General features: G+C 32.7%; 1 protein-coding gene and 1 long non-coding RNA gene across 2 annotated transcripts in view; both read right to left on the reverse strand.

Annotated features, from left to right (window-relative positions):
* The window catches only part of LOC136815305 (uncharacterized), a 35,515-nt gene extending 25,614 nt beyond the window's left edge, over positions 1-9,901 (reverse strand). The window contains exons 1-2 of the long non-coding RNA XR_010847704.1: positions 9,802-9,901; positions 8,654-8,729 (exon numbers count right to left, since the gene is read on the reverse strand). This is a non-coding gene — a long non-coding RNA (uncharacterized lncRNA). The remainder of the gene's footprint in view (positions 1-8,653; positions 8,730-9,801) is intronic.
* Positions 9,902-11,825: 1,924 nt separating this feature from the next.
* Positions 11,826-15,502, reverse strand: LOC136815306 (protein FAM177A1-like). The gene is made up of 5 exons (XM_067071748.1): positions 15,303-15,502; positions 14,616-14,753; positions 14,202-14,268; positions 13,969-14,066; positions 11,826-12,737 (listed from the first exon to the last, which is right to left on the reverse strand). Exons 1-5 carry the CDS (start codon positions 15,417-15,419, stop codon positions 12,615-12,617), a joined length of 543 nt encoding a protein of 180 aa, XP_066927849.1. The 5' UTR covers positions 15,420-15,502; the 3' UTR covers positions 11,826-12,614.
* Positions 15,503-20,171: the final 4,669 nt, after the last annotated feature.

Genomic DNA, 20,171 nt, shown 5'->3' on the forward strand with positions numbered 1-20,171 from the left:
CCCGTTGGGGCCCCAGCCCAATCAAAAAATTTGCCTAAGTTTGGAGCAATAGAATTTCTATTCCAATTTGGTAAAAAGTGAAAAAATCCAATTTTCAGAATAACAAAATGCTCTTTAGAATATTGTTTTCGCATAAAACATTTCTAAAATTTGCTGTTAGAATTAATCCAATTGAAAAAATATCAACATTTTATTATTACTAGATTTAAAGCCATTAAACCAAACCTACATTCTGGGGGCTATAACGAAAATGGGATGGGAGTCAACTTCAAGGACCAAAAAAATTGGTCTATCTATCAAAAGTAATGAAACTAACCCCTGGGAAAGGATTTTGGGAGTTCAAAATTTCGTTGAAAATATTCAATATCTTTTAAAATGCAAATCTACATCTTTCAGGTCTGATTCAAATTTCACCTACATTCTCGGGGTCAGGTGCTGTAAATTCAAAACAATAATCGTGTAAGGGTTCTCTCTGCAGAGTTTTGATTTTCGCTAGCGATTTTAACTTGTCGTATATCTTTTTCCGATGGTAATATTATATTTTTTCAAATTTAATTTTTGCTAAATTAAAACAAGCATCATTGTAATATTCCGTAACGTTGCGGTTTTTCGCAGTTTCCAGAGCGGTGTGTTACCGACTAATTTTCTCGAAAACACAAGCAGAATCAGACAAAATTTATAATAAGATAGCTTACTTTCAAGTATGATTGTGAAAAATCCCTAGGTAGGAAATCAAAATCCTATGGCGTAAATTTTACTTTCAGATTGTTCTACAAAATGTACATGTTTCGAGACCCTGTTTGTTTTGCCCCCGTTCTAGTTTCAAAGGCAAGCATTGTCAAATTTGGATGCGGAAAAACTGCGAAATTTGACAACGTTCCGAAGTTTGACAACGCTTAAGTTGCCGGATTTCGCAGCGCCTGCGATTTCACGAACTGATTAACATTTTTAAAAACTGATAGAATATCGATCAAACATCAATTAAATTTGCTCGAAATCGGAATGGTCAAATCAAGGCAACGGAATCCCAAGGGGATGTTTGTTAGATTACTGTTGGGTTCTGCACGATTTTTGAAAATTAGAAATTTTTAGGTTAAAAATCTGGGAGAAAGGGGAGAAAGCCAAAAATTTCATGAACTTTTTCAACCCCTAGCGGTACTTAAGAGGTCTTAGGTAAGCCCCCGGAATGGAATTCAATTGAGAAGAAATTAATGGTTACATTTTGTGGTTCTGTTGATTTGGGTAGTAGAATATTAATTTGCCGATTTAAAGGTTTTGTTTTCAAATAAGAGTGATATCGTTTGCTTACTCATCAATTTTAATTTACAAGCTTTTTCACATTAAATTGACACGGATGCGGGGCCAGATGATTAGAAAGAGGGAAAGAAAAACATTCTTTTGCTTATATCAGCATAATATAACAAAAGGCAGACACTGTCCCAATATTACATATGTGTCTGATATGAAACGGGAACACTTGTATAAAAATAAAACCTTAAAATGAAATGAAAGAATTTTATTGCTGTTCAAAATCAATTTGAGTTAGTCCACGGATTCCGAAACTCAACGGAAGTTCAATTTTGATTGCAACTAATAACAAATTCCCTGCTGAATCAATAACAAATTCCCTATAGGATCATAGGATAATCACATAGGAGGTGCTTGATAATTTGTTCAAAGTTTAAAAAATAACCAACAGAAAAAGGACTATTTTAAATAAAACACGCTGTACCAAGCTAGGATTTTAATAACCGTTTAATTTCATTTTGAAAATGAGTAAAATAGCCCTAAAACATAGCTGGGAGTCCAAAGAAATTTGCAAAAAAAGTATTAAGGTCTTTATAAAGGAATTCCTCAAAATTCATGTTTTGATTGGCTGAAATATCTTTATCATGGAATATCTATCACAATCAATTTTTTTTTCTGATAGAATTATTTTTATTAGAGATTTCATTCTATGATAATTGTTTATTTCTGACTCCAAGAGGGATATCATTATTTATCGAATGCTTTGTCTTTTGAAATCTATTTTCTTAAAAAATTAATAAAAATATCAAGCCAAAAAAGAAAAAGGTGTTAGAAACAACAAAACACAGCCTAAAGAAAGAGTAATAATAAAATACTTTTACGGCTTCAAGACGAATCTCATAACGATACATCGAACTCATAACGGAATCATCAAAAACAAAAATTTCACATTGATTTATTAAGTCATTTAAAAACAACATTTTGATGAAAAAAATTACAAGAAATTTGAAATAAGGTTTAAGGATTGAAAATTTTTTAAACGAAGAAGAAAACAGAATCATTAATATACACGCTCGAAAAAAATCTCATTCTTCAAATTATTAATTGTTGTTTGAATTTTAAATTATGGTTGAATGGCTAAACGTGGTATTGATTGGACTTGCTATAGTAAACACAACATTACACGCTATCGGAATCCATCTATTATGGTGGCAAAAGAAGGTGTCACATCTACGTATTCACCACATCTACTTGATAAGTCTGAGTGCATCAGAACTGACTATGAACTTCCTGGAAGTGATCAAAATCTCTATCAACATGAACAAGAATCTCTCGAACACCATGCAACAAATTTCATACCACATCATGCTGGTGCAATTCACCGGCACTGCCATTGTCTTCCATTTCTCAATGATATTCATCACCATAGACAGACTATTAGAGATTCTCCTAAACATCAAATATCCAGTATATTGGAATGAACACAAGGCAACTAAACTACTCATAGGATTATGGGTAATCAGTGGCTTATTAACAATAACAGTTGGTATATGTAAAGGGTTAGCTGATTTCCAATGGGAGAATTACTTCTTCACATATTTCTATCCAACGGTTGAATTCTTCTTCATCATTCTAGCCTTTGCAAGCTACCTTTTCATATTTAAGAAATTCAACACTACGCGAGTCATCCCCATTCATGTACCAACATTACGTATACCGCGCGAACGGCAAAAGGATGATGAATACGAAATGGGTGACAACAATAGTGGCTCCCCGAAGCCGCCACCCCGGAGACAGGCGCGACAACGTCGCAGCTCAATCACTACCTTTCGGAAATCAAGATTCTTTATACCTGTTCTACTTATACTAACTTTCTTAATTTTCATTGTTGGTGCTGACATGATTATGCTTTTTGTGGTAGTAATGGCTGGAAACAATTCTACTTGGTTACTGAATACTCTAGCTATTTCATATTCCGTATCTAACTTCTTAGACGCATGGATTTACATTTTCTTGGAGCCGAACTAAAAACTCTTTTATGGCGCAAGATTGGAAATATCTTTAGGAAGAGAAATGATTTCTAAAATATAAAACAACTGAAAAACCAAAGAATTTCAAACATTTAAAAGCAAATCGCACAAGATTCAATATTCCAACTTTGATAGAGATAGACTTTACCGAACAATATTGTAAGAAAAAGTTGAAAAAGTTTATAAAAAAGTTGGGAATTCGTCCATCCATTGATGTTGTAATAACTTAGTATGATATTTTGATTGTTTCTATCAAAACCCTTTTATACCAAAATCTATGGACTTCCATTTTTATAATTGCAATAAATTTAAAACAAAAATTATTATTGTCATGTTTCTTTCCCTGCAATGACAATTTATCTAATTTGATAGCCTGTATTTTGTTTCAACAAATTTTTGTCTAACTTTAGTGGATAAATTTTTGCGTAGTCTCTTTTTTGATTTCTTTCATTTCCCTAGAGGTTTTAGCAAATACCCTCAGATTAAATTTTTCAGCAGGACTAAATCATGCAAAAATGGTCAAAATTCTCGAAAGTCGCTAATCCATGCGAAATAAAATGCACTTACAAAATTGTAATATTAAAAAAACAAAGTTCGACTCACCTTTCTAGAATATGATCATTTTACATTATTCGGATTGGATTGAAATGCCAGGATTGATCAACAGATAAAAGTTTCCTGATAAATTTAAGAAAGATTATTTGAAGTATTAGAAAATACATTATTGGTATTTATTTGTGTTTTGTTTTTAAATAAGAGTGACATCATTTGCTTACTCATCAATTTTAATTCATAAGCTTTTCACATTGGATTGACACGGATGTGGAGCAAGATTGGTCAGAAAGAGGAAAAGAAAAACATTTTTGTGCTTATATCAGCATAATATAACAAAAGGCAGACACTGTCCTGATATGTCGACTCAAAAAAATTGTCCTGATATAAATTTCTTTTTGTTTTTGTGTTAAAACTTACTTCCGCCTTGCTTCTTTCTTCTGTGTAGTTTCGAATGTTTTTATTCGAAAATCTAATTCGAACGTTAGATTCGAACGATAAAACATTCGAAAATATTCACACAAAAACAAAACAGAGAAGTATTTTTGATCATTTTCGATCCAGAAGTTTTGTTTTGAAGAGTTGCAGATTTTTCAGAGATGCATTTGAAAGTTTCTAATGATAATTCAAAATGCAGATGGTGTACAGTATTGTTTCGATAGAGAAAAACCTCATCATTGGGTGAATCAGATTGATACAAGACAAGACAACAAGACAGTCACTTCCTTGCTATAGAGAAATCTATGGCAACATTCAGAATCTTTTTTGTTCATTGATAAAAAACTGTTTGGTTATCACACGGACGGATTTAGACCAAAGCTGAAAATATTTGGGTGGTCTCAAGTATTTTATAATTTCTAGTCGCAGATTTGTTTAGTGTCTTTATGGAAGAACTCCAAAGTAAAAAGTTAATCTGAAAAATGTTGTTGCATTTTTCCCTTGTTTGTTTCTCGAAAGTCTGGTTTGTTTTTGATTTTTCTCCCGTCGCTACCCAGTCCCCAAAAGTCAACGCGGTCATATTTCCATAATAGAGAAATATGAATATGCATATCTCGATCTCTCGACCAACAAACGCTGATATTTTGTGGGTCGGCATAGTGTTATATGAAAACGGGAACACTTATGTAAAAATAAAACTGTAATGTGATGATCCTAAATTACGAAGATTGCTAAAACGTAACTTAAAAGAAGCATTTTAGTTACTTACTGTCAGGCACTTAGAAAAACCCTCTCTTTCACCATTAATTGACATTTAAGTTCTCAATAAGAAATTGCTATTCGTCATAATTTCTTGTTTTTATTTAAATCTATTTTTTTTAGATTAGAGCATTACTGAAAAAATAGAAGAATATGAAATTTGATAAAACTAATTCAGGATAAAAAGTGACTGCTTTTGTCGTATTGAAAAGGTGATATAACATGACATGGATCAAAACAGGATTAAAGAGCTTTACAGATGGAAATATTTTATTGCCAGAATGTGCGCAGAAGTACAAATATTTACGCGTAAACCTTCATACACTGTGCACCCAAAATGTGTGTGAACCCCAAATGTAGGTTTTTGGTTGACGTCCTGAAATTTTTTCAACGTGTTTGCAGCCAGAAAACTTTGGAAATGGATAGCCTATGAATATATCAACTTATCTAAATCGAATTCATCGCTTATTTTGATAATTTCTTGCGAAACCAGAGATGTTTTCCCAAAGGACGTCTGAAATTTTCGGTCAAATTTTCAATCAAATAAAATTAAGTGGTGAAAGTTCTGACCATGTTTCAAGTGTACGTTAGCACCATGGTAGACTAAAAGTTTTACAATTTTGATGCTCCCCTGTGAACAAGCTTGATGTAGAGCGCTCACGCCAGGTGGACGCATATAGTTGATATCTATAATATCTCCGTGTTCGTTTAAAAGTTTTTCAAGAGCGTGATAATCCTGATGTGTGACGTGATTGTAAATCATATTCTCGTGTGATTTCTCGTTTGTCGTTGACGATCGTCGGCCTAATCCTCGTAAAAACGAAGGAGAAGGCGAGCGTGACCGAGAAGCGAGATCGTTTTTAACAGTTAAGTTTGATGGTGATGTCGGTTGTGCCGAACCTCGTCGGTTGCGACGAAAAAGAGTCGGTGATGGTGACGATGAACTGCTATCCTCGCAATCAATAATCGCTAATCGTTTATCACCCGTCTTCTTCTCTTTCCAAAATTTCTTTAAGAAACTGTTCGAAATTGATTCAGTGACTGTACTGTGGCTTCTTAAACGACGACCACCTGTTACAGCGCTTATCCCAATATCAACATTCGGTGCGTACATAACTTCGCTAGGCATCTTTATTACTTTTCTTCTGTATGTAAAATATTTGACTATAGTGATCAATGTCTTTGATGTGACTGAAAATTTCTTCTTTCAAACTCTCTATAAATACGATCTATCAAAAAACCGCAAACAATGACGTGAACGAGAGTCTACAGCTTTTTTTATAGTGTTGACGTCCTATCGCTATGATTTTCTCAACTTCCAAGTTCCAGACCATGAGTTATAACAGATATCATTAGAAGGGTGAAAATAACGCCCCACCACCCTTTCCCACCCTTAAAATTATTGCAGCTAAGGTAAGGTAATAAAAACTCCATGGAGATCATCTTCCAAATTCAATCAGGACAAAAACAAACATTAGTTTTGGAACTTTCACCAGAAAATAAATAAAGCGAAAATAAACAACTAAACGAAAGAGAGATTGAGAAAAACAAATACGATTTTTGAATTTCAGAAAATTACCATAGAAATTAGATTTCAAATAATTAGTCAATACGAGAGAAGTTGAAAAACTAATATTTGGATATTTCGGTGGTTGCGACAATATTTAGCCTCGAATTGTAATGTCTTGAAATTACATTTGATAAATGTTGATTGTTTATTAAGAGATCTTTTAAATTGGTTAGAAAGGTTCCCCCTATTTGAAAAAGTCTGCGCTGCAGTTCCTACAGTCAAGCGAGGCTCGTGGTAGCCCTCTCGAAACCCCTTGATGACGTAAAGAGAGAATGCTATCGGTGATAGATAATGAAATTTGGTGTCAGTTTACATGGACGTCCTTTCTAATGTTCAAAAATCGATAACGATACATCGAACTCATAACGGAATCATCAAAAACAAAAATTTCACATTGATTTATTAAGTCATTTAAAAACAACATTTTGATGAAAAAAATTACAAGAAATTTGAAATAAGGTTTAAGGATTGAAAATTTTTTTTAATGAAGAAGAAAACAGAATCATTAATATACACGCTCGAAAAAAATCTCATTCTTCAAATTATTAATTGTTGTTTGAATTTTAAATTATGGTTGAATGGCTAAACGTGGTATTGATTGGACTTGCTATAGTAAACACAACATTACACGCTATCGGAATCCATCTATTATGGTGGCAAAGAAGGTTCACATCTACTTCTTCACCACTCTACTTATAAGTCTGAGGCATCAACTGACTATGAACTTCCTGGAAGTGATCAAAATCTCATCAACAGAACAAGAATCTCTCGAACACCATGCAACAAATTTCATACCACATCATGCTGGTGCAATTCACCGGCACTGCCATTGTCTTCCATTTCTCAATGATATTCATCACCATAGACAGACTATTAGAGATTCTCCTAAACATCAAATATCCAGTATATTGGAATGAACACAAGGCAACTAAACTACTCATAGGATTATGGGTAATCAGTGGCTTATTAAAAACAGTTGGTATATGTAAAGGGTTAGCTGATTTCCAATGGGAGAATTACTTCTTCACATATTCTATCCAACGGTGAATTCTTCTTCATCATTCTAGCCTTTGCAAGCTACCTTTCATATTTAAGAAGAAATTCAACACTACGCGAGTCATCCCCATTCATGTACCAACATTACGTATACCGCGCGAACGGCAAAAGGATGATGAATACGAAATGGGTGACAACAATAGTGGCTCCCCGAAGCCGCCACCCCGGAGACAGGCGCGACAACGTCGCAGCTCAATCACTACCTTTCGGAAATCAAGATTCTTTATACCTGTTCTACTTATACTAACTTTCTTAATTTTCATTGTTGGTGCTGACATGATTATGCTTTTTGTGGTAGTAATGGCTGGAAACAATTCTACTTGGTTACTGAATACTCTAGCTATTTCATATTCTTATCTAATTCTTAGACGCAGATTACATTTCTGGAGCCCGACTAAAAACTCTTTATGGCGCAAGTTGGAAATATCTTTCGAAGAGAAATGATTTCTAAAATAAACAACTGAAAAACCAAAGAATTTCAAACATTTAAAAGCAAATCGCACAAGATTCAATATTCCAACTTTGATAGAGATAGACTTTACCGAACAATATTGTAAGAGTTGAAAAAGTTTATAAAAAAGTTGGGAATTCGTCCATCCATTGATGTTGTAATAACTTAGTATGATATTTTGATTGTTTCTATCAAAACCCTTTTATACCAAAATCTATGGACTTCCATTTTTATAAATGCAATAAATTTAAAACAAAAATTATTATTGTCATGTTTCTTTCCCTGCAATGACAATAATTTATCTAATTTGATAGCCTGTATTTTGTTTCAACAAATTTTTGTCTAACTTTAGTGGATAAATTTTTGCGTAGTCTCTTTTTGATTTCTTTCATTTCCCTAGAGGTTTTAGCAAATACCCTCGGATTAAATTTTTCAGCAGGACTAAATTATGCGAAAATGGTCAAAATTCTCGAAAGTCGCTAATCCATGCGAAATAAAATGCACTTTTAAGAAAAAATTGTAATATTAAAAAAACAAAGTGCGACTCACCTTTCTAGAATATGGTCATTTAAATTATTCGGATTGGATTGAAAAATGCCAGGATTGATCAACAGATAAAAGTTTCCTGATAAATTTAAGAAAGATTATTTGAAGTATTAGAAAATACATTATTGGTATTTATTGTGTTTTGTTTAAATAAGAGTGACATCATTTGCTTACTCATCATTTTAATTCATAGCTTTTCACATTGGATTGACACGGATGTGGAGCGATTGGTCAGAAAGAGGAAAAGAAAAACATTTTTGTGCTTTATCAGCTAATAAACAAAAGGAACACTGTTGATTGTCGACTCAAAAAATTGTCCTGATATAATTTCTTTTTGTTTTGTGTTCAAACTTACTTCCGCCTGCTTCTTCTTCGTGTAGTTTCGATGTTTTTTCGAAAACAATTCGAACGTAGATTCGAACATAAAAAATCGAAAATATTCACACAAAAACAAAACAGAGAAGTTTTTTGATAGTTTCGATCCAGAAGTTTTTTTTGAAGAGTTGCAGATTTTTCAAGATGCATTTGAAAAGTTTCTAGATTGATAATTCAAAAGCAGATGTGTACAGTATTGTTTCGATAGAGAAGAAACCCTCATCTTGTTTCAGATTGATAACAGACAGACTACATACTTTCACTTCCTTGCTATGTTATGAGACACTTATTGGCAACATCAGAATCTTTTTTGTATCCTTGCTAAAAACTTTTGGTTATCAACGGACGGATTTTATACCAAAGCTGAAAATATTTGGTGGTCTCAAGTGTTTTATAATTTCTTAGTCATCGATTTGATTTTAGTGTCTTTCTGGAAGACTCCAAGTAAAAGTTAATCTGAAAATATTTTTTCATTTCCTTGTTGTTTCTCCGAAAGTCAGTTTTTTCAGCTGGTTTGTTTTGATTTTTCTCCCGTCGCTTACCCAGTCCCCCAAAAGTCAACGCGGTCATATTTCCATACTAGAGAAATATGAAATATCGCAAATATCTCGATGCTCTCGACCAATCAAAACGCTGATATTTTTTTGGGTCGGCAATAAGTGTTTGATATGAAACGGGAACACTTATGTAAAAATAAAACCTTTAATGTTATGATCCTAAAATTACGAAGATTGCTAAAACGTATACTTAAAAGAATGCATTGTTATGTTACTTACTGTTCAGGGCACTTTAGGAACAAACACCTCTTCTCTTCACCATTAATTTGACATTTCAAGTTTCTTCAATAAGAAATTGCTATTCGTCATAATTTCTTGTTTTTATTTAAATCTATTTTTTTTAGATTAGAGCATTACTGAAAAAATAGAAGAATATGAAATTTGATAAAACTAATTCAGGATAAAAAGTGACTGCTTTTGTCGTATTGAAAAGGTGATATAACATGACATGGATCAAAACAGGATTAAAGAGCTTTACAGATGGAAATATTTTATTGCCAGAATGTGCGCAGAAGTACAAATATTTACGTGAAAACCTTCATACACTGTCTGCACCCCAAAATGTGTGTGAACCCCAAAATGTAGGTTTTTGGTTTGACGTCCACTGAAATTTTTTCAACGTGTTTGCAGCCAGAAAACTTTGGAAATGGATAGCCTATGAATATATCAACTTATCTAAATCGAATTCATCGCTTATTTTGATAATTTTCTTGCGAAACCAGAGATGTTTTTCCAAAGTGACGTCTGAATTTTCGGTCAAATTTTCAATCAAATAAAAATTGGTACACCAAGACTAAAAGATAAGTCCTAAAAACTAGGGTCGACTTTAAAGCCCTGTTATCCGGAACTTGTGTCAAAATTTTATCTGTAGCTCAACCCAATAAAAGATATGTCATTTGAAGCACCCTCTTTTTCGAAATTTTGACAAACTGACGTCAAAAACGTCAAAAAGTAGCAATTTTCCGTGAAAAACGGAACTAAAAACTGATTTAAAATGCTACTTTAAAACACCAAGCGAAGCAAAATTTTTAGGTTTCTTTGATATTTGACAGACGGTCTCCGGTTAAAAACTTTTTTAAAAAAACATAAATTGATGTAATCTTTCTGCTTTTTTCTGCAACTGCAAAAATACACCTACATTTTGGGGTGCAGTAGAAAAAGCAATTTAGATTTTTGACAATTTTTTGGATCAATTCCCTTATTTTTAAATTTAGTCGATTCTGTGTTGTATTAGGTCTTACCATACAAAAAATCAACAAGATTTATTGATTTCACTAGAAGTTATACGGAAAAAGGCTAGCCTACATTTTGGGGTGCAGTAACTTTAAAAAATGAAAGTTTGGGCGTGAATAATTTTTATCAACAATGGTTTAAAATGGAATTATGCATCGGGAAAGAATCTTTAGGTGACAAATAAGTGTTATTAGGCTCATTTTTGTATTTACAATGTTTATTTGAGGCGTCAGAAAGAAAACAAAATTCATCGACATTTTGGGGTGCAGACAGTGTAATAAATTGAATTTAGATGTATTTACATACTATTTACAACAACAACAAAAAATACGTCAACGTTACACTTTTTCAAACCTCAATTAATTTACGTGTGTACGTTTTTGATTTTACATATTTTTTTATTTTTTTTTTATAAATTTAGGTCGAAGCACTTAACTCGAGCACCTTTGTTCCAACATTGTTTTAAAATTTCAAGGTCTAAATACAGAACGTATTTAAGAAGAACAGAATTATAAATAATAAACATTTAAATAAAAAATGTCTTCATATTTTTCATATTTTCATAAAGGTTGTTGTGATATCTGTTAGAAAAGTAGGAAAATTTGAAGATTTATACTTTAAAAAAAAACTGGTCTATTTCTGGACACACTGTGTATGATTATATACGTAATCGCACGATGAATTATTCTTTCTTATTTGCCCCCCCCCCCCTATCAAAGAGAGCAATTAATCGTTAATTCTTCGATGCCGCGCCAATGTTTACAAAATTGATTCTAATGTTTTTTTTCTTACAATTTTTTTTCATCAAACGTTTTAATTGCATTCTAAATTCATTTTGTGAGAAAGATAATCTATAAACAACAATAAAAGAAAGACACAGATAGAAGAGAAAAATAATTTTTTAAGTGTAATTTACTTTCCTAACGGGGAAAAAGTAGTGAAACCCATTGTGCGATTAGCTCGTAATCACATAATAACTCGTCTAATTCGAAAATTACACTCGTTTCGAATTTAATAACAAAAAAATCACTCGTGCAATTATTCTCGAATTGCACTCGTTATCATGTGAGATTACATATACCTTGAAATTCTAAAACAATATTGGAAGGTGCTCGAGTTGAGTTTGCGACCTAAATTTATAAAATATGAAAAATAACTAATAAATTAACAACGCACTAGATCCTACAGCAAAGCAATTAAAACGTAAAAGGTGCTTGCACTTTAGTAAAAAACGATATACTAAAATATAAAGTAAGATTCTAAACAAATATCCTTAACAGTTTCTTTTAGAACTTTGAAAAATCCTTTGAAAATAGCAATGCAAATGGTGTGTATTGATGAATGTTAATGATACCAAAATATATATTATAACTTCAAAAAATATAAAGAACTTAAATTCATATAAACCAGTATAAACTATAATAAATAAATAGATACTATAACAATGAGTAACTGTTCTAAAGTCTTCTCCTAACCCAAAAGACATGATAGCCTTCATATCGAAATACGCTGCCATACAAATGAAAACGGTACAATTCCCTCGACTAACCTATTTTACACCACAATAAAAAAAATACAAAATGGCTGCCTGGCTCCGACTGACACAAACCTATCTTTGTTTTAGGGAAGAGTTTGAGAGATGACAGCAAACTTTTATGGAAGCTGTGACTGTGACATCCAAACTCTGAATTAAACCACAAATCTGGTTTTATGGAGAGAATTTCTGTATAACCATGAACTATTCCCAACCAAACATATGCTGCATCTCTTAACATCCATAGATGATCCAACCTTATCTATCAGGTTTCATATGACTGGTGCTCATCCTCTTCTTGTCCACCTTCCATTTGTTGCATACGTTGTAATTGCTGTTGACGAAGGTATTCTTCGGCTTGTCGCTCTGCCTCCTCTTCTTCCTCTTCCTACAAGAGAAATGCACCACCATCATAATCAGTTTGTATGAAAAGTCTAGAAATACTTACTGAACACAGAAAAAATAAAATCTCGAAAATACACAACTTTATTCGGGAAATTTCTAGATCTGGCAACCAAAAAGAATTTTTTTCGGAAATTGGGCTCCGCCACCACAGTTCTACAGATATGGAATTTTTTTTCTCCAGGAAACTGTAACTGTTTTCAACACTGATGGCAGTACTAATACACAATCTTTGTACAAAAATCAGGGAAAACTTAATGATAAAATCTCGAAAGAATTCAGAAAAACTGAACATTGACAACTGAACTGACATTTCTGCTTTTCTGGCGTGCAGAATTAATTTTTTGAAAATTGGGTTTCGTCACATTTTGAGTATTACCAATTACCAAAGTAACGAACGAAAGAACGAACACAGGTCTAATTTTCGTCTATAGTTAGTTTGCAGGCAACTTGAAAAGTTTCTCTGGAAATTGTGGAAAGTTCGAAAAACTTGATCTAAATCCAGGACTACCATTTAATTCCAAGGCGAGGAAGATTTTCATGTCCATAAATTTTTTTTATTATATATTATTTTTTAATATGCTTTACAAAATTATTCATTCACACCTTCACAATGACCACCGAGCAGATGCTAATCAAAAATAGTGTGACATTGTAAAAAATGCTCAAAATCAACTTTTTGGAATAACTCTTCATATTTTTTGAGTCAGCCATAGAGATTTCACAGGGTAATAGACCTCAACGTGGAGATATGATTAAAAAAAAAAAATTTGTTATTTGAGTCAAAATTGTGACTGCAGTTCAAAAATTCTAGTTTTTTTTTAAGTGTAAGCCACACGATATTGAAAAGTGATCTCTGAATGGGACCTTCTAGACTTGAAAGAAGAAAGGCTGAATTTTCCAAAAAGTGTTAAATGTACATACTTTTGCGCTGTTAAATGTACTTTTTTGTGGCTTTTTTGTCAGCAACATATTTTACTCACACTTCATGCTTTAATATACTTAAGTTGAGTAAGCCACAAAATTTCGTTCTTTTTGCAACAGGAATATAAATTATTCAGCTTAACCATGGATGTATTTTGACATGTAAGCCATGTGGCCTCATTCTATGAGCAAAACAGGGGTTAATTTTTCATCAGCATCAGCAGACATTTGAAAAAAGAACAAAGGACAACTTTCAATCACGTAAAATAGAATTCAAAAAGTGAAATTCATACCACTTGTTTAAGCCGATGATACTCATCGATAACGTATTGATATTTTGGTGATGTTATACCAAAGAAATCTGCCAACTTTTCACCACAATATTCAGCAGCTATAAGTGAAATAAAACAAAACTAGGTTGTCCAAAAACGCTGATAATAAAATTAAAAGCAAAATATGACCTCTCAATTCTCTGTTTGAATATTGAATATATATATACAAATCAAATTATACCTTGTATACTTACCATGAAAAGTAGAGGTGGAAGCCACAACCACGTAGTACCAAACCCACATTCCCCAACCTAAATCATGCTGTAAAAATCAAAAGAAAATCAAAAGAAAGCCAGATGAAATATCCAAATTCTTAGAGAATAGAGAAATAAATGATTAAAATGTAAAAAAATCGCATATTGGATTTGGTGACAGACTTGCCAACATTTGAATTTCAATGACATAATGATGTTTTCCCCTTTCAGTATTCATGATCACCACTGCAATGACTTCACGAAATTATGCAACTTTTCTGTTTTTTTCCACCCAATATATACGTCACTTTTTCTATTGTTTAAGTGACGTATTGGGTGGAAAATTTTAAAAGTTCTCAGAAGATCTCCAGTGGTGCATATCATGAATATAATGAGTTATGAAGGAAAACTTACAGGATTAAGAGCACAGATTCCTTGCTTTTTATCTCGATCTGAAAGATCATCTTCATCAGAGGAAGATTCAAGTTCACCAGTGAAATCACTTCGAAAGTAGATTTTCTTCTTTTTTGTCATCTTCTTCTTCTTGACCACCTTTAAGGAATTGATGACATATTAATAGAAGAGAATTAGAAAATTTCACCTTGGTTATTTAAAATGTATCCATAGAATCACTTTTGATTACTCTTTGAACTAAAGAGAAATAATACAACCATCCTGTGTACTATTCACAACAGCAGCAACTTGAACAACAATACACTCATTTTGTTTTATAAGCATACGGTAAATTTCGGCAGAAGCTCACTATGCTTAAGTAAAGCTCAATTTTGAGCCTCGACTATGCTTAACCCTATGCTTGGTAAAAAAACGAAAAGCTTATTGTAAGTTTAGAAAGTGTACATTCTTAAGAGACCAAGTTGAAGAGATGAAAAAAAATCACGAATTTTGTTTGTAATTCTCTTCTTTTTTCGTCTGTTTATTTTCTGAAGTTTTGGAAATTATGATTCTAAAAATTTCTTTGGCTGAGCCTTAAGGTATGCTTAGCATATGCTTGATTTTTCTGGAAATTTAAGCTTCTGTATGCTTATAAACGTTATGCTTATAAAACAAAATGAGTGTAAAGGAGAAATGATGATAAGATACCGTAGCTTCTGGAACATCCTCGTCAACGTCAGCTATACTGCCATCAGATTCCTCTTCCTCCAATTTGATGTGTTCAAATTGATTGTTCCGTTCAACATTAGAATCTTGGACCTCCATAATTTTATTGATGTAATTGTGAGTATTTTTAAGTATTTTTAAATAGCATACTCATCATTTAAACTTTTTGGTATTTCTTAAAATAAAATAATCAAAAAAGTATTGGAAAATGCTTTCTTAAACAATGTGGAATGAAGCCTTTATGAAGTTGTTACATGTTAGATTTTACTTTAGACCCAGAGTATTTGAGAAGAAATATTTACAACCTTCCAGAATTGCCATTTACAGATATGGTAATATAAACCAATAAAATATCAATTCTCCCTCCCATCCCTTGCACCCATACCCATTGACAAAGAAGTGTTTCAAAACGTAACAAAGAATGGCCAAAATAAATTTTGAGCTAATTTTGAAAACGAAAGTTCAAAATATATTATTCTAACCAATCTGACTTTTAATCATGTGAATTGTTACTTTTAAAAATCATACATTACTTATAGCCAGGTCTCTCGTTCCTGCTAGATCTCTTAAGGAAAGAAAAGGTATTGAAAGCAGGGCTTCAAATTTATTAAGTGGTTTTTATTGAAATCACTTTCACCAAGGCATCTTTTTCAGCAAGCCATCAACATCAACAAGTTCAACACATTTTCTCATCAGAAATTTCTAACTGCCATAGGGGATAAGGGGGTCAGGGTCACTCAAACGCACGTTCCGCAAATATCTCGAGAAATATAAATCAAAACTTTATGAAATTTGGACCAATGGTAGAATACATTAAGATGTTTCAAAAAAATTTAAAAAAATTTCCCAAAATCAACATAAAAGGGGTTGCGGAACGACCGTTCCGTTTTCGCAAAGCGAAGAAATTTCGACACTTACAAATTATTCAAAGACAAACTTTTATTGATAATGTTTTCCAACTCAACTCTTTCTTTTTTATAAGAATTTTATAAGAACAATACGAGGCTCAAAAATTAAATACGCCGGGTTTTCAGCAATTCAAAAACTATTTCAGGCTCAAAGTGCAAAAAAGGACAGCCAAACCTTTTACTGGTTCTTATAAAAAATAGTTCAAGTGACAAAAAAGAACACACATGTTTCTTGCGCAATGGCTGAATGACTAACAACAAAGATATTACATTAGGCTTTAGGCTGATAGTTTATCTGAATAAATTGAAAGACTTTTATCCCATCTTTTTGTGAGTTTTTGATGCTCTATAAAACTTTTACAAAGACAAATTTATTAACAATTCAAAAATTATATTATACATTTCCCTTCAAAATTTAAAAGAAAATAGTACGTAGTTTGAAAGATGATCTTGAGCTTTTCAGCCATTAGAACCTAGTATACAATCTCTCAAAATGTGCTACATCTTTATGATATCATTCACTTCAAATGTTGTATCAATTTTCCGAAAAGGAATTAGCAGCCTAGCAATAATTTCCAGTAACTTATCAAGACTAGTGAGATTTTTTGTGTGATGAAATTTTGTTTTTTTGTGAGTCTATTTTGCGATATTGTGTGTTCGGCAAAAAGATGTTCCCAATGTTTCATTTATAAAATCAATCCAACCAGTCCAAACTAATTTTTTCAAGAACCTTGCCTTGTAGAATAAAATTCAAAACCTTCTATAATTCATGTAAGTATATTAAAGTAATGCCATTACTATTTATTAATTCATATAAGTATTAAAGTAATGCCATTACTATTTATTAGGCGGTAATAATAACAAGCCTTATCTACAATCTCACGTCAAAGAGTTTATGAAAATATAAGTTGATTCGCCAGTAAAAAACACTTTTTTGTGAAAGATATCTTGTTTGAAAATATATTCGAGCTAGCATCAAAAGTAACATATAGGTACTTTTATCATTTAAGTTGTCTTTTGGGCTTAAGTCATCAATCATGCTTTTGTTATCACTTTATCGTACAAATATAAATCGGCATTATTCTACCGTAGAGTCGTTTAATATCGACATACGTCTTGCAATCTCGACATAGCTGTAGGCTGGTCTTCGAAATAAAAAATCAAACATAAACAAATACATACCAAAGTTATCAATCAATCACTAAATTGTTCTCTCTCTCTATCCACGTCACAGATTGTTAATATAATATGAGAAATGTGAACTGTTATTACTTATATTTGAAAAGACACACTTTATTGATGTAGTGATTACTAAAAAACTAAGTAGCATGCTTTCAACGAAGATGCCCAAATCACAACAACATTTTGCACGCGAGGAATTTTTTAGTAGACCTTTTTACCGTGAACCGAAAATAATTAAAAGAACCCGGTTTCCTTATGAATTTGAAAAGGGACCGGGTGTGCTAGGTGCGGCGCCTAGAAGTTTAACGCGGCCTCCTAGCGCCTAGAGCGTGTGCTTTCAATAAATAATAAGGAAATGGAAACCAGGTCGACTAAGCGCGCGAATTATTTTCATCACGTGACTTGAAGCGTAATAAAGTTGTAAAATTTTAATGATGGACACAAGAAAGTTACGAGGAAGTTTGCATGCGTTTCGTGTGTTGTGTAAAACTGCTTATAATTTGGCTGTTTTTTTTAATTGAAAGGATTGCAATGTTTACTGAACTTCTAGTTTGATGGATGAACTTGTTCGATAAGAATGATACCAAGAATTTCATTCAAGGTTTGTTTTGATTATTTTACAGATCCGGTGTCGAGATTGCAAGACGTATGTCGAGATTAGACGATCCTACGGTAATTGATGATGATCAAGCTCCAATGTTAAACAAAAATCTCTCGAGAGTTAGCAAGCGATAATGGAATCAACAATCAATCACAATCAAGCCAAATCAAAATGATTCCATTATCGAATAAATATTGAAGAAATCTTCAATGACGAAAATAGCAACTAGTAATTATCATTTTGATTCTGCTTTCCAGTACAGTCTTCTCCTTTGTCTTGTAAACATTGCACGGAATAACATAGTCTGGACCCATACAAATTTTTACTCCATTTCACAAAGCTCACATGAGATAAAAATTAGTATGGTAGAATTGGAGATTTTGAATTTGCCACCAGAAAAAAACTGTTTGAAAACTGGCCAATCAGAATTTTGTTGCATAAATTCTTCGGGAAAACAATAGACATAATCGCAAATCGGCCAATCAGCAGCGTTTCTACAAAAAATTGTAGAAATTTTTCTCCAAAACTACCCGTCTACTATCGAGTTCAGAAAAAATCGTGAGTAGACGGGGCCCCATCTAGGAATAACATGGAATTGGCACAATTCATATTCAGCAGGACCATTTTATTATTCTCCATCAATCACAATCTGTTCATACAGTCATAATGCTATGTATATTTTGGTTTTATGCTGCTTCTTTGTTGTGCACGTTCACCCACCAAAACTCTGAAACACTGCTGATTCAGCCAGTTGGCCGATCGGTAGTTAAAAGTCACTCATATCATCACATCAATCAAGGCTCCTTCACCTGAACCCTGAAAACAGAAGAGATGGAAATAATTATAGTTAGAGTAAAATGAAATAAACACACGACCCATATGAATTAAAATAAGCCTGTGGAAAGAAAACATGGCCATATGATATCCATGAAACACATGGCCGAGAAAAAAACATTTTGTTTCGTGAGATGAAATATCCAATTTAATACAAAAAAGTCAACACAAAGAAAAAGTACTAATGTAACATTCCAAAGGTAGTTGAAACTATAAAGGTGAAAAAAATGAAGATTTACCTTTCAATGGGCCATAATCAGTCCAAAAGTTAATGCATGCACCTCAAAAACCGAAGAGATTCGTTGGTTTTTTCAGGGCCATCTTTGTTGTTTTGAAAATGTAACGCAGAAAAAAAGACTGGGCCCAGACATCTGGAAGAAGCGGGAAAAAAGCAAAGGAGATAAAGTTTTGGTACTATTACTATTAATTGTACAAAAGTACTTTACTTTATAATACTTTTGATATCAATCATCATATTCTATTGCAATAAATATTTTTACAAAACAGATACTTTTAATAGTGCTACAGAAAATTGATCCCATCCAACACGAAGCAAAGTCGATATGTCACCGGACGATTTTTTTTGAAAATTTCGTGCATATACAAATTTTTTACGCCACACGCCCAGATCTAGAGAAAGGATGCTACACTCCCTTTCGGGCGCTTTGCGCCCTCAAAACGGTCGTTCCGCAATAAATGACATCAGCAGAAATTGCAAGAATTCGAATTTTTGCGATAAAATGCTGACATCAGCAAATTCTCAAATTTTTTAAAAAGAATTCTCCTCCTCTTGATGAGTTCTATCATTGGTCCAAATTTCATAAAGTTTTGAGTATTAGTTCTTGAGATATTCAACTTTTTTAAATTATGACGTCATAAATAATGGCGTCATAATCACGTTTTCTTAAAAAAACTCAAATTCTGCTGAGAAAGAATTTAAGTTACACCGAATACGGTATTCTACATCCAAATACGCTTCCAAAAATGTATAGTTTGTTATGGTTTAGGGACTGGAACTGGGGCGGAAAAATTAATGCATTTTTGGGACATGCATTAAGTTACCTGAGTGGGTTAGAGTCTTTGACGCTAAGAAATTTCACCAGAAATATCGATTTTTAATACGTTTATTCTGTGACAAATGTTACTTTCCATATTTCTTTTCCTCCTTTTACATACCTAAATATTCGTCCGCTTCGCTATTTTACAGAAATTTTAACCAAAACAAACGGCCTGATGTTTACGGCTCGAGTTCCTTTTGTTCAGACGGTCCGCACGGCCCTTGAATTTCGCCGAAGGTCGGTCTTTTTTTGTGAAACGCGGCTTTTC

Source organism: Clytia hemisphaerica, unplaced genomic scaffold (genome assembly GCF_902728285.1).
Source record: "Clytia hemisphaerica strain Z4C2 unplaced genomic scaffold, Clytia hemisphaerica genome assembly, whole genome shotgun sequence".
NCBI classification, from domain to species: Eukaryota; Metazoa; Cnidaria; class Hydrozoa; order Leptothecata; family Clytiidae; genus Clytia; species Clytia hemisphaerica.

Coding starts and splice junctions, on each gene's coding strand:
- LOC136815306 (XM_067071748.1), bottom strand. CDS start 15,419: ATGGAGGTCCAAGATTCTAATGTTGAACGGAACAATCAATTTGAACAC. Junction 14,269..14,615: donor GAATCTGTGCTCTTAATCCT/GTAAGTTTTCCT, acceptor TGATTTTTACAG/CATGATTTAGGTTGGGGAAT. Junction 12,738..13,968: donor ATCATCGGCTTAAACAAGTG/GTATGAATTTCA, acceptor TTTCTCTTGTAG/GAAGAGGAAGAAGAGGAGGC.